We start from the raw sequence: 14,912 nt of genomic DNA on the forward strand, positions 1-14,912 counted from the left end.
AAAGTTTAGCGTAAATAATACTATAATTAACAAGGCTATGGTAATTCCAAGTTTCCACGCCGAACTTCAAACTTGTTTCCATTTATAATTTTAAGAGCTGAGACTCCGAAAGTGTTGCAAATCGAAAGGGGCCCTTGCAGTATTCTTTTAAAAAGCAGGGAGTTTTGCTTATCAGCGCGTCAAATTCTAAGATTCTCCCCCAAACTCAGGTGAGGTGTCCGGAAAATCAATTCACAATGGAAAAACTTGCCTATGCACCACTTTATCCATATTATCCTCATATATCTCAATGAAGAAATATCAGTAGAGACAATATATTGCCTCAAATCCACACCATACGCAGCAAGTACTTCATGCACATCTTTTTGAATTGTTTATATCTTCCTCTAATGCTGTTCGCTTAGCGAGCATTGCATACGATCTCACAACTGAACTGGCAACCAGCCCCGATATAGTATTTCATCAACATGTTTCCCATTCATCTATACAACATGATTTCACTTGCTTCGCCCTCAAAGATAAAGTGCCCCATACACACTCTGTACACAAAATGAAATGTTGCTTCGACTAACGATGGAGTGACTACAGTGCGTGGTGGAGCAGGGTTTGGAGCATAGTCACTAGCAAACCTGGCTCCAGTATGATTTAGACGGTTTAAGCCACGCGATCGTGAACATATGTGCAGCTTTTTTTGGCTCCGTGTAACGTGCGTATCTGGGTTCGTTAAAATTTATTTCGTGATGATGTTATTTTAACATACATAAGTGAGTTGTTTGTGATTAAGGAGGAGCACTGTGAAATCCAGCTTAACGTGAATATAGCACTGTGCGCTTTGGTAAACTTGTACATGAAAAAAAGTTTGCGTTTTAGTCAGTGTTGTGAATCTAATCCGAGTTAAATCTCTATTCGGAGATCAATCTGTGGATCGGCATAACGGCTACTGTGATTTAAACACATCGGTTGTTGATTCATCGGCAATATTGCTAGTGCCAGTACTATCAGACACGAAAGTTGTTCTCTATATAAAGCAAATCAACATTTTTCCCACAAGTGATCTGGGCTTAAATGGAATACACAGGCTCTAGATGATCGCTCCTATAAATCATTCAGAATGGTCATTAACTTCAAGAAAGATATTCTGACGAATGTGAGCAGAAATTTAATAAACTCTAGTGACATACGCTACATATGATATCTGCATAGCATCATTGTAATGTTCTTGTGTTCGTCTAAATATTTGTTTAAAGTTGGGTCTCATAATCAATCCAGATGACCCCAGTGTCCCATTTGTATCTTGTTTGATTGTTTACATCTAAATTCATGTGTTGAAGGTGTACTGAAATGAGTCCGCTTTTCTTGGAAATTTGGAATGTTTTACGATAAGAATCAGGGAATAGTTGGGTAGCTTCGGTTCCTATTTTCATCATTACCATTTATACTTTTTAAGAAAATTCACAAAAAAGATCCATTCATCTTACATACGCATCCAAACATAGTTCTTTCCCACACTATTAATACTAGCAAAGCTAATCTAATCCTCAACCAAGCTCTATTCTCTCCAAAAAAAAGTACTTTTGGAATTAAATCTTATTCGCCAAATATAGATCTTTGCATTTGTTCGATAATAACCCAGATACTTTCCATCGAATTAGTACTAACACGCAATGTACCTTGTCTATTGTCTGATGGATAATGCGTCGCAACAAGCACTGATCTCTCTGATTTCGTCACACTCCAGAAAAATTGTTTGTTAATGACTGTTATTTCCGGCCAGAAAGAGTATAAAGCTGTTTTTGAAATTACAATCTCCCAAATCCGGTTTCGTATCTAAAGATTGCAAGTAAAGGGTAGTTAATTTTTGGGCATTTATTTCTCTTTCAGTAAAATTTTATGGATATCTAAAAATTTTTGTGGTTTTTGAATAATTCTTTGCAATTTAACGATCCTATATCTACTTTTAATCGTTTAAAAAAAAAAAACAGAACAAGATTGAATATCAAACTTTCTGAATTTATCAAAGTCTATCTGAATCCTACTGTAGCAGTGGCTTTAATCGAAAAAAAAGCTGGTAAAATTATCAGAACACTTTTTTTTTAGGAACATGAGAATTCATTTAATTATAGATGTGAATATGGCATGGTATATTTGATGACTTTGTTAGTAACAAAACTGCAGTAAAGATAAAATGGTTAAGATAAGATTGTGATGATCAATCGGAAATTTCACGTCAATTGTTAAATATTTCGTTAGAGGCATATCAATTTCACCAATAAATATGATTTGTTTCTCAAATGTTCGAGGTCCAACTGAGGGACAGATATTAAAGTACTATAGTACTATTTTAACTAATCTTTTTAAAGCCAATTATACATAGATCAGGAGCCATAGAATGCCTCCATCATTCCTATTGCGATGATGTTTTGCCTAACTATCTAAAATGAAATGAAAAAATCATTCAATAAATTATTAATTAAGCTTGGAGATAAAATATGCATTCTTTTCCTTTCATTACAAATGCATCTAAGATGGAACTTTGTAAATGTCAATATTTGTTTTCATTTGTAATTTCTATAGGGCAACCAAAGTAAAGTTTTTATTTACCTACAGCCCACGCAAATGTTGGTCTTTTTGTGTTAATTATTTGAAATCTACAAAAAAAAATTCTAAAAAATGAATGAAATGAAATTAATCCTTAACTCGCCAAGCCTCTAAATGAAGAAAACTACATACAGGTCGAGCAAATCGAGTTTCTGGGGGGCACGGGATATCATTGCATATCTGCAGGTTAAGTGCGAGGTAGCTAACTATGACGCCTAAACAGGTTTTTAGTGTATGATTCCCTATTCCCACCATAGTAAATGTCCGAAATGATAGGAGAACGCCGAACAAGCGCAATGCTTTTCTTGCACTATACAAATTTAAGCGATTACTCCTAAGCCGCTTTTGCTTGGTCAATCGGTCTTGAATCTTACTGAAACTTTCAATCCCAGTCTTCCAATTACTGACGGGACCGCTGAAGCGTGATTTGGTGGCCATTGGCTACATCCAAGGTCATGAAAATACATCAGTTTGTCAATGAATAGGCAGTCATGGATGAGTGAAAAAGGGTATACGTCGGAAATTGTCTGAGTATTCAGACGCTTGTAATCTCCACAAGACCTCCATTAGTCGTTTGGCCTACGGACCATATGGAGTGGAGATGACCAACAGCTATTGGAAGGTCTTCAGATACCCCGTTTCATGAGAACATCAAACTCTTTCTTTGCAACAGCTAGCTTCTGGGGTGATAGGGACGCACCTTTGAGACGATCGGGGAGCTGGTGGTGTTCATGTAGTGCTGCAAGTCTTGCTTAACCGGCTGGGGAAAACTACTTTCAATAGTGATTTTGCGATCTGGTGAATTGCGCGAATGCGTTGGTCAACACTGTCCTCAAAGGCAATGGAAAGAATGTCGTTTGCGCAGGCGGAACTTTTTCCTGACGACTTTAAAAAGATTGCGAAGTCTAGTAAGGCTTTGTTCTGCAGATCCACCAACAGCCCATAATGGCAGAGGAAGTCTGCGCCTAAAATGGGGGTGCTAATGTCAGGCAAAACGAATTACCACGAAAACGTTCGACTCACGTTCACCTGCCTGTAGTCGTAAATGCAGATGGGAGTGGAGTTCGCGGCAGTCAGTCACAAGTTCTGCGGTATTAAGGCGTTTGGACGGGGTACAAGGAGAATCGACACCTCCGCGCCCGTGTTAACCAGGAATCAACGTCTGCTCAGAGGGTTCCTATGTCGTAGCAGCCATCCTCCAACACCTCTGCGGCTAGCCTGATGATCTCCTCGTCTAGACCAGTAAGCGCGTAGACCTTTGGAGAATTCTTCTACTGTATCGCGGTCAGCAAACCATAGTGAATCTAGCATATCCCGGTGCGACCACGTGGAGGTTCTCCTCGACGACTTTTTTTGGTTTGGCGACAGGGTTGCTGTGCTGTCTTCCTCGCCGCTACCGCACCACTTTTCAGCGACTAGGAAAAATTGCCATCAGCGACTAGGAAAAATTGCCATCATTCAGGCAAGCGTTAAACGCCCCTAGCATCAACGACGTTTATGGAACGACAGTTTTTAAACTATTGTCGAGATACTATCATGACCTAGCGCCTTCTTATTTTCCATGATGAGAACTACTCTGAATGATAGTTAACATGCAGCGTTTCCGCAGTCCCCAATGATCAGTTTATAGCCACGGGTCCGCACTAACCTCGTTGACTAGGTTCGGCCAGTGTTAACCTTGCTTTTATTTATCGCACTGGGAGTCTAATTTTTCTTGTTCTGTATCCTGCTTAAAGGGATATGCCAATCTGCGCCTCCGTAGTTCGGAAATTTCTGCTCTCTACCAGAACATAAAAGACTTGTCACGGCTGATTGGCTTCAGGCTTGGTGAAATACTGATAGTGGGACCTTTTCAACAATGATTGATCAAGTTGGACCCTTTATACAATTGAACAAAAAAGATTGCCTATGATTCATGGGGCTCGAAAAGTGATTCGTCTCCAAGACAATACTCTTCCAAAAGGAGCAGCAGATACAGAGGGAAGAACACACTTTTCATCTTAGGTTGGGAGCTTTTACCTATTGCAGGATATCTACAGACAAGTCTTCCAAGCACTTTATGATAGTTAAGTTGAAAAAATGTACGCGTGGTCTTATTCGAAATAAAGAAACTATCATTTACCTGGGGTCAGTTATCTGTAATCCTTTCGCTAGGCCACTTTATGGATAATGTATCTTTCAAACGGCAAGGATTTGTACAGATTTTTATTTAGGGAAATATCCTTCCGAAAAGTATTGGTTATGAAGAAAGGGTTGAAGGTTTTGGGTTTATGGTTTTCCTTAAGTCTGTTCATAGTTAATCCATTGCAGTGGATTTAGAGGAAGAGGATAGGATTAAAGAAAACATTTTCCTGGGATTCATCTCTTACTTCACTTCACTTTAGAACAGCAACAGGCTCGTATTGCTTCCTAATTTGATAAATTCGGCTCAACTTCTGAGTGTGGTTTCCATGAACAAAACTTGAAAAATTCATCCAGTTTCGTGTGGCTATGCAACCCTTTTTGTCACCATATCAAAAACAAGGACAATTTGTTGATTAAATCCAATTAAACAGTCATGGAATTTCCGTTAGTAGAGTGTAATTGGACGTTACACTATTTACCCATTAGAGAGCTTTCCATTAAACTAATTTCCACTATCTTTCGTATTCGTATCAGACGAGCTGGTAAATTGTCAATATTGGCAAAAAGATTATTCATTTTAATGGAATTTTGCACTTCCGCCTCAGAAATTTCATTGGACATAATCACACGTGCATATCATATGCAGTCCATACAAATGACATGCTCAATATTCAAATTTAATTGTTGGGGACGCGAATTTATCACTTTTCATCAATGCAAACATACTTAATTAGATGCATCTGATTCTCATAAAATCGATTTGGAATGCCTTTACTAAATTCAAACTGTTTTCAATAACTTTGGATTACCGTTTGTTGTATTCATTTTTTTTGTTGTTGTCAATATGTTTCATTTTATTTGCTTCAAGATATTTTACTTAATTTACGTTGATTTTACGTATTCTTGCTCGAAAAAACAGATGGAAGTAAGTCCGATATCTTTTTCCACGTTCACTTATTTTTTGCTATTTTTCTCTTCCAATTTGCATGGTCTGGTTTTTGAGTGAAATGCAAATTGATTTAATTTCAAGGTTTACCTTATATTGTGAACGTTATTTTTCACAAATGTTTATTTTATTCACAAAATACACGAAACAAAGAAAATGACTAGAAAATTATGCGAAATGCAGAAAATTCAGATTTAAGATATTTAGAAAGGAGCAATTAATGTGATTTTTGACTTTTCAAAAATATAAATAAGCCCGTGTGAATCTAGTCTAAAGTGGAAATAGAATGAACATAATAAGTCATTGAAATGGCCAACCAATTATACGCCATGAAATTCTGGAAGCAATTATTCTCTTTTGTATTAGAGGAAACCGGGGTCTGACAAGTGTAGATGGATCAGTTTGTCAGTGGTTGTTTCTTGGGTTGGCTCCCATGAAAGAAGAGGAGAAGAATTTAGAAAATTAGAAAAAATTAAGATAAAGAATGGATGAAAGCTTTCACAGTAAATGGTCAAACAAAGCCTCCAGAATAGGTCAACATGTCACCAGCAAAATAAAATTGCATAAAAGAATACGTCGAGACGTTTTATTAAAAATCAAACAAGAATTTGGCATATTTCTTGTTTAAACTTTCTCTAATACCTTGCTTTGCTGCGAAGTAGATAGAAATTGCCAATTATTAGATACTAACATCTAACCCCTTTTGCCATTGCAATCATTTCAAAACGTCAAGGCTAAAATCACATAATCATCCAACCATCGTACCACAACCTCCCCTACCACAAACCTCAACTCTGCACGAATCACTATCTTAACATTTGAATCTAAATGAATACAAGTGACATACAATTTTCTAAGGGGGTTACCTGAAAAAAAGGCAGGCACACCTGAGATCTAAATAATATGCACGATGATCTCAAACAAGTGTATTTCTCTTTCCACTACCTGCTTCTTCATAAATTGCTCTTTTATTCCATACTCCTATTCCTCATCCGGCAATTTTTTTTTTCTTTGCTTTTCTTACTCTTTTTGTTAAAAAGAAAAAACTTTTAGAACGTATGTGTGGGAATATTATTGTCAAGGTTATAAATTAACATTAAAGTAATATTTGTTGCTTTTATCTGGATTTTCTTGTTTTCTTGAAAATCTTGGATGAAGATTATCGACCTGATTGCGAGGATTTTGTTCTGTGATTGTGAAGTGGTTGAATTAAATGTTGCAGAGGGAAAAATATTCAACGGAATTTACTGAATAAATAACAGGGGTTATATAGAATTAACATTTTCTGTTATTCTGAATACCACTTTGGCAGTTAGCCCAACATCGCATTGATGTCTTAGAGGTAAAATTAAAAGTCAAGCCCCTTAACACACTACTACGTTGGCCATCGCTCACGGTTACCAAAAATGCGCTTCAGCTCCCCTCACGACTCCCCGAGACACTCGCACTCCTCTACTGTTCTGCGTCAAATGCTCTTGTGGCAACCCACTCGTCGGCCATCGTGGGGGAGTGTATTCCACTCCAGGGCATAGCTCGCAATGCAATTGACGCCCCTCCTTGATGTGTGACCTATCCACTGCCACTTCCGTCTTCCTATCCTATCCTATCCAGCTGACGGTCTGACAAAAGAGTGAAATGGGCATTCTTGGCATTTGTCACCCCAGTCTCCTGTCGGGCTGTCAGCTGTTTCCACGGCTATTCAATGCAGCGGGCTCGGAGATGTTGGTACCGTAAGATGAATGCACTAACGAGTTAGTATGCCAGCCTTCAATGATTGTTGACAAAAATTTTATTAGTTTCGAATCATTGCGATACAGATGTAAGACATCGATTAGCCGAGTATACGGAACGCTGTCAAAAGCCTTGGTGTAATCGATATAGCAACTAAAGAGATTTCTTTGGTCTCTGATTGCCTGTCTTACAACTACCAAGTCGATAATGAGTTCCTTTTTACAACACCTTACTCCAACTCGGCAGCCCTTCTGCTCCTCGGACACAATGTTTTTGATCTCGAGGTATGCATTCATCTTTCCACTAATAATGGACGTTGTGAACTTGTAGCAAGCTGGTAAGCAAGTAATCGGTCTTTTGTCTTGCCCTGTACCTTATCTTTTTTGGGACAAGGTAGATAATTCCCGCATTGAGAAAAGGTGAAAATTTTTCAGGACCATTAATGACTCGAATTATGCCATGTACTAAACGACAATGTACGCTGGTACACTTTTTATACTAGAAATTTTGCATCCGATCCAAACCAGGACCCCTTCAGTTCTTCGAGCTGTCGTTGAACCTCCTCCTCGGTAACGTCCACAAAATTTTTGCCTGGCATAGTGACATAGCTGGTACCTCGAGCAGTAATCCACCCAACATGCTGGACGGATACTTCGATACTCTTTTGCTTCCGTTAATGAAAACAGTACTGTTTGGATGCTCTGTTAAGATTTGTTGAGTGATTTAAAAAACTCTGCTGGTTCCTCAAGTACATTACATTCTGAATTCATCTGAAGTCAAGCCTTACCGTCCCATATTGAGGGCATATGACAGAAAGTGTTTGCCTTAGTGTGTCTGAATTTCAACTACGAATATCTCACTGGGGATGGCATAATTCCAGTAAATTCTCTGTACTTCTTTTTCGATTTGTTGGCATTGCCAGCTGTGATTTGAGTGAGCCTAGCATTTAATGAGTCACGTCGATGTTCTAGACGAATTTTCCATGGTGGATCTCTTCGGCCACCCAAACCAATAACGCGAAAGGCAATCTTCTGATCGTGTAATCTGATCGTCGTAACTGCACCACTGTATAGCGATGATTGTAGCTGAAGTAGAGACATATCAGCCCACAGTCGAGACGCAATCTCATCATTGATTTTAGATAGAATTCTCGGAATTGCTGGAGATGCATAAAGCCCGGGAATACCTTGGTCTATGCAAAGGATCCATTGTCGAAAATTCTATACACGCTCTTTGAAATTCATCCGGAACTTCAGCGGAGACTTCAACTGAACAGTGGGGAAGAGTGCTTCGGCTAGTGCTGAAATTGTTGCTTGCAGTGATCCCATCGCATCTGCCTACATCAACTCTTGGTTAACAGTTTCCCCGATGATCTCAAGTCGTAAGTACTCCCTGATGACGGCCGAGATTGTGTTGCTGCGAATAATGAAGCGGTACTGGTCTGCACAATCATGTGCGCTTATCACGAGAAACGCTCGACGAATCTGTGGGTTTAAAATGGGGCATTAAGATGCTGTATCTTCCCCGCGGTTGTTATCTCGTAGTAGGAGCGGATGATAAACAAGTTCATTTCCGCAGTCTACTTCATCCGTGGCCGAAACAGCTTCACCAAATGATCATCGTGGCGGCTAGACGTCGAACCGCCCCACGATTAGCTGTTTTGACGCCGTGCTATTCATTATAGAAGTCCGATCCAGGGACCAAGGTAGACCATTCCCACTGGTTCTCCATACCGAATCTTAAATTTCTCCTTCTTCTCATTTGATAGATTTGCATTTTATACCTAATTGCCAGGTGTGGTGATAGCTTCCTCAGTAAGTAATCTGCAAGGCTGCAGTGTTCCCACACTTTCCTCACCTACCCCGTGAGACGCTGCGATGGCCTACAGTCATTCAGACAGAAGCTATCTATTCTTCCTCCTTTCGAAACTAGGCTTGCGACTCCTCCTCCCCCAATATAAATCCTTAATGCCCCCAAATCAAAACAAAACCTTATTAAAATATGTTTATTGTCTCTTCTTTCGGAGGTAGCTATCTTCAAAGGACACTGACACAAATATTTTGTCCTGCCAGCAATTATCTCTTGATCTTCGAATCTGGCCACTTCCTCCAGTCCTTCCATATCATCAAAATCAGAACCGTAATAAGGAAATTGACACACCACCTTGCAAATGGTTTCATCACTGGAGCGTATTCAAACTAAAATATGCATTGCACAGTATCTGCGGCATTTTCTTTAACGAATTAGACAAGGAAATTGAATTTGGCATTTGAATTCAACGGTTTTAAAAAAAATCCATATTCAAATCATACGATCCCCCTACGTCATAACTCTAAATAAAATTGGCTTATAGTTTTAGCTACAAATAAAATCAACTTTCGTCAAATACACGACATTGACGTATTTAAAACAGTTAAAAAACATGGCACGATTATAAGATGACATATAACTTATTATCAAGACTATTAACTAGAATGAACCACTATTTTTAGTACAAATTATGCGCATTAAAAAATCTTAATTAGCCGAAAAAAATATCATCGTTTTTTCTAATAACATAACACTATTGGCATAAGATTGAGACTATCTAAAAAACAAGGTCAATAACATTTATTTTTGTTTTTTGGTCTAAGATTGCAATGAGTAATATTATTATTTTTCGGATTATATCAAGATTGAAAGTGAAAGTTGAAGACGCCTCCAGGTATACGGTATTTCACAAATATCGAGTATGCACTTATTGAATGCGAGTATCTTACTATATATATGATCGCATAACAGCTTCCATAATTGACAAAAATCGTGAGATGATTTTCTACAACATCCCCTAAACTACGATTGAATAAATAATAAGACCACGTATACCTAAAAACTTCCTGAGAGACTATTATTCGAAGTCCTTCGAATGGCGAATGATACTTCGCACTGATGAAGGGAACAACTGCTTCCCGAAATACGGTAGTGATGAGCTAACATCACATGTTTATTGTTTTTTGTCACTCTTTTCCTTATGAATATTTGCTACATTCTTCCGGCACCAACAAAGGATAGAGAAGACAATGAACATTCGATGTTACCAAAAGGTAAACATATATAAATAGATAGAGTGATCAACATTTCTTATCTATTATAGAATCTATCTATCTATCTATCTTATCTGTTATAGAAATGAGAAAGACTTTAGCGGAAGTGAGGAGACTCCTTCGATTTTTCTATTTAGTCATGCGAATGTCCAACTATCAGTTGGTGCCAGCTTCGTGATCTCGAGCTCCTCTCCAGGTTCGAATCTTAAAGCTACAATGATGGACGCTTATGATTATTTAAAATGGATAGAGCTTGGGACTACTAAAGACTTGAGGGTTGAGACTGCAGTTTCTTCCCTTTACAAAATCCTTCATATCAGTTTCGATGCGCTTATATACTGTATGCTTGGCAAGTATATATACATATTTACTTCGTAATTAATCCTTGAAAGCTTTTCTATTCCAAAAAAGTGCGTATTTCACTAATTAATTTTCAAATCCACTATTCCATTCCAAAACAATGCAATCTGTGCCACAACTCTACCAGTTAAATCAATTAAAATTTATTTTAGATAATGATTTACCTCAAACATTTCAATACTACGCCATTTAAGCGCACCCCACATGTCCGATTTTCGCACCTCTTTCATAATAATACCAACAACAACTGGAACAAAAACCATAGTTTAATCTTACATAAAAAAAAATCTACATAAAATTGCCTCCTCCCAATGTCTGCCACTTTGATATAATCATTGTCCATGCAATAGCAACAATGATAATTGCAAACATTTCCGTTTTACGTGCCTATTGAGCGTACACAGATACGAGAAAAAAAAAGATTGTTTAGATCATCATAATCATCATCAACACTGTCGGAATTGCGCTTGTTTTGCGCTTACTTCCAGGTTTAGGTTTTGAAATGGAGAGAAATAAAAATTGCATTTACGTCCAATCTATTGTAGTAAAAATGTATTATAATTTTAAAGTATGATAGTCCAGTTACCGTTACGTCTAACCTAAAAAGATAAATGTATCTTTTTGATGTGATTTATAGACTTTCATATGTATCTTAATCGACATCGTTTCGCGATGTTTAGAAGATTCAAATGAAATATTTTTTTGTTCAATGAACTAGTTTTGATTTTCAAAAATTTATTCTTTCAATCTCATATTTAGAGCAAACACTGTGAAACTCCTTTGTAATGGCGTTGGTTTTAGATCTTCTGCGTTTTCTGTTTTTTTTACTTTTCCAAAATATGTATGAAAGAAAATTTAATGCAAGGTCATATTTCATCTCTTGGGAAAGACTACTTTATCGTAATCTATCAATGCTTTATCACCACCACGGTTTGATTCTGTGGGTTCCTTTCAATGGACTAAGTACTAAGGTTGGAAGAATTCCGGAAAAAATCAGACAACATCTAATTTTGTTTCTCTTAATATGAGAGGGTGGCTAATTGTTCCATTTATTTATATAAGATTGATTGATATTATCAATAATCTTTGTTGGTTTCAAAATTTCAATTGTAAAAAAAATTTTAAGGTTTTATATCATTTCCATACAAACAGTATTTCGGGAACCAGTTCTTCTGTTTTTTAGTACGATCATTACTTTCGATATTCCCATTTTCCTTGCTGATAACTCATTGCTTCAGATCTGTTGCCGCGTCTTGACCAATTAGTTGATCCCGTTTTTCTAAATATCGCTGAACCACGTCTCGGAGAAGTAAGTAGGCTAGTTTTTGAGGTCACTATCGTTGGCACAATTTACACCCCTAATTTTGTTTGAAATCCTGCAGAAAAGGTAATAATGCGTTCACGCAAAGTACGGATGTGACAGAACCTCCCATTTGAAATTACTTAGTGCCTTATTGACGATGTCTGTGAGTGTTCCAAATTTCAAAAGAATCGATGCAGTAATTTTGTAGTTATGAGGAGCAGCGACTTTGAAAACATGAGTTGTTAGGAAACGCTTTAAAAAAAAATGGTGTAAATGGTTCATAAGCGAGTTTTATCGGCTTACCTTATACTTTATCAATGCCAGCTCCATAAAGGATATTGTTATCATCCATGATGTCTAAAGCATCTTTTTACTCCGATCTACGATGAATCCTACCTTCTTTTGTCTGTTATTCAACTCCCGGCTCCAGTCTGTCGATGACTGGAGCATAATCCGAGCGCCAAGCATAACATAGCTATTCTGATCGACAGCCAAGCTGCCATTAAGTCCTTTTGCTCAGCGATGACATCCTCCAGGCTGGTGCGCTTAACAGTCTGGACGGCACGCTCAAGTTCACCCTCTGGGTTTCCGGGCATAGAAAAATAAAAGGAAATGACCGGGCCGACGGACGGCCAGTCAGGGCTTTGCTCTTGACAGTCCTTCGGTGGGTGTCTCACTGGCAACTGTCAACGGTGAAATCTACTCGCACAACTTAGCAGCCGCGGGCCATAGATGGCGAAGGCTTACCACCTGTGCCAAATCAAGGAAGATTTAGCCTGCTTATGACATAGCCCGATCATGAGATGCATCCAAGTGCATTTAAAATTACGGTACTGGCCCATAGAGGACCATGTCGCCAAACTCAGCATATCCTACAATTCGCCGAAGCAGAGAAGGGAGGAAAGCCTCAGGCACTTCCTCTGCGATGGCCCAGCTCTAACTAGAGTCAGGATATGGACATTCAGTAAACTACTTTTTGGGAACCTCAGAGAAATTTCTAGCTGCAGAGTGGGGGAGCTGCTCTACTTTGTGGATACTACAGGTTGGCTCTGAGGATCTGAGCCGGCTGGACTCTGCCTCTCTGCTCCCACAACAGCAGTCACGGTGTTAGGAATTTATGGCATCAAAACGGCGCACCACATCGCTAATTGGGCTCCTCGGAGCGGCCTGGTTCCACTCAGCTTATCGCGCCCATTCATGGTTGACTACTAATTTTCATTCCTTGCATGAAGGTTAGTAAAGCAAAAGAATCTTCATTGAAGACACAGGCTACCATATAAGCTCCAATCTCAACGATGACAGAGGTTCCACTCAAGTGTTTTGCTGAGATTTTTCAAATAAGTTGGTTCGAAGTCTCGTTGTTGTTTTGCGTAAAGCCTCCGATACATTGCTCCAGGACGGCATCTTTGCTCAGACTTGAGCGAAAATGGCACCATATGCTATATGTGAACGGATTCACTGACCACACCTTCTCACCAAATTTCGTGACAATCGGTTCAGCGATTTCCAAATAAATCTAATGTGACAGATAAATAGACAGACATTGAATCGATCCTAATAAGATTTTGTTTCACACAAAAACTTAAGAAGGGAAATTTGGTGCAAAACTTAGAACTTTCAAATGCGACGATTGTGGGTAATCAGAATCAATCTTTTCACCGATTTATCAACCAAATTTTGAGCGCATATTTTTCATCTCACGCTCTTTCAGCAAACGTCTCTGAAAGTTCAAGCACTTTAGAATACAATAACCCTCCGGACTTCATGATTTTAATCTTTTGGTCATGCGAGTCAGAAGGTAGTTCCCGTTCCAATAATTTTAATTTTTTTTTGTCTTTTTGACGACCGCGTAGTAGTCAATATATTTTTCACAAATGCTTGTTTCCCTAGAACTCAATTATGAGAACTCTTAGTTTTCTTCTGAACTTAGGGCAGGGAATCTCTTTTTCCAACTACTTCTGATTTTGATTTTTTTGTCATTAAAATGGCTCCGGTAAGTTAGGTGCCATTCGGTGAGATTTCTCAAAGTTCCTCTGAAGCGCAAATATTTCCCTATTTCTCGAATCTCCCATACTTTATGGTAAAAATTCACACATGCCGCAGGAAGTCTCTTGAGACATATAAACTCCGAGGGCTGTCAGTTCCCATGGTACCAGATAATCTCTGGTGAGGTGACGTGATCTAAGCCACTTCAGATGAGTTTCCGTGCAGAGTCGGGTTTGATCGCCGAATGTCTTGAAGCATTTGCCTACTCCATAACGACCAGCGAGGCAATGTGAATACAACGTTTTCCGCCACCATGTGGAGGTTCTTCTCGGCCATTTGATGTTGATTCAAACGACAGCCTTGTCTACTTCTTCGCCAGTACCCCCAAATACCAGTCCATTCGCAATGCATATTATTTAACTGCCCTACTTTAAAATGTTCATGTTTATATCCTACATCCAATGTTTCCCACGAATCGGCTCCCCCATAGACAAAAGGCAAGAGTTCTTCGTGAAATGATTTCGCTGCCCGAATAGGAAATTTATCATTTTAAAGTTAGCGCAAATAAAAGCGTGATGGACGAGTTAGTTGAGTGTCACCCTCTCGATCTCAAGGCTCCGGGGTCAATTCTCACTTGGTCATGGATGTTTATCTTCGTCTTTGTGCTGTCCTGCTACTGTAGGTTTATGACTTGTACAGTAGTAATAATGATCTTCTGATGGCAGGACAACGTTTCCTCGAGAATCTTGTCAAAGTCTCCTTGATCATCATATACCCTCTC

General features: G+C 38.7%; 1 protein-coding gene across 7 annotated transcripts in view; it reads left to right on the forward strand.

The window, feature by feature from the left end:
- LOC119658718 (regulator of G-protein signaling loco) overlaps nt 1-14,912 on the forward strand; it is a 103,091-nt gene that overhangs the window by 62,312 nt on the left and 25,867 nt on the right. The window contains exon 1 of one of the 7 annotated variants that reach the window (XM_038066342.1): nt 568-1,147. The exons of 4 other annotated variants lie outside the window; for them this stretch is intronic. Coding sequence is in view for 1 of the 3 variants with exons in the window: in XM_038066345.1 (XP_037922273.1) it covers nt 1,112-1,147 (36 nt within the window). In the remaining 2 variants the exon portion in view is untranslated. Of the gene's footprint in view, nt 1-567; nt 1,148-14,912 lie in introns of those variants that run through there. 2 more of the 7 variants (XM_038066343.1, XM_038066345.1) reach the window with 2 other exon arrangements.

Source organism: Hermetia illucens, chromosome 6, assembly GCF_905115235.1.
Source record: "Hermetia illucens chromosome 6, iHerIll2.2.curated.20191125, whole genome shotgun sequence".
NCBI classification, from domain to species: domain Eukaryota; kingdom Metazoa; phylum Arthropoda; class Insecta; order Diptera; family Stratiomyidae; genus Hermetia; species Hermetia illucens.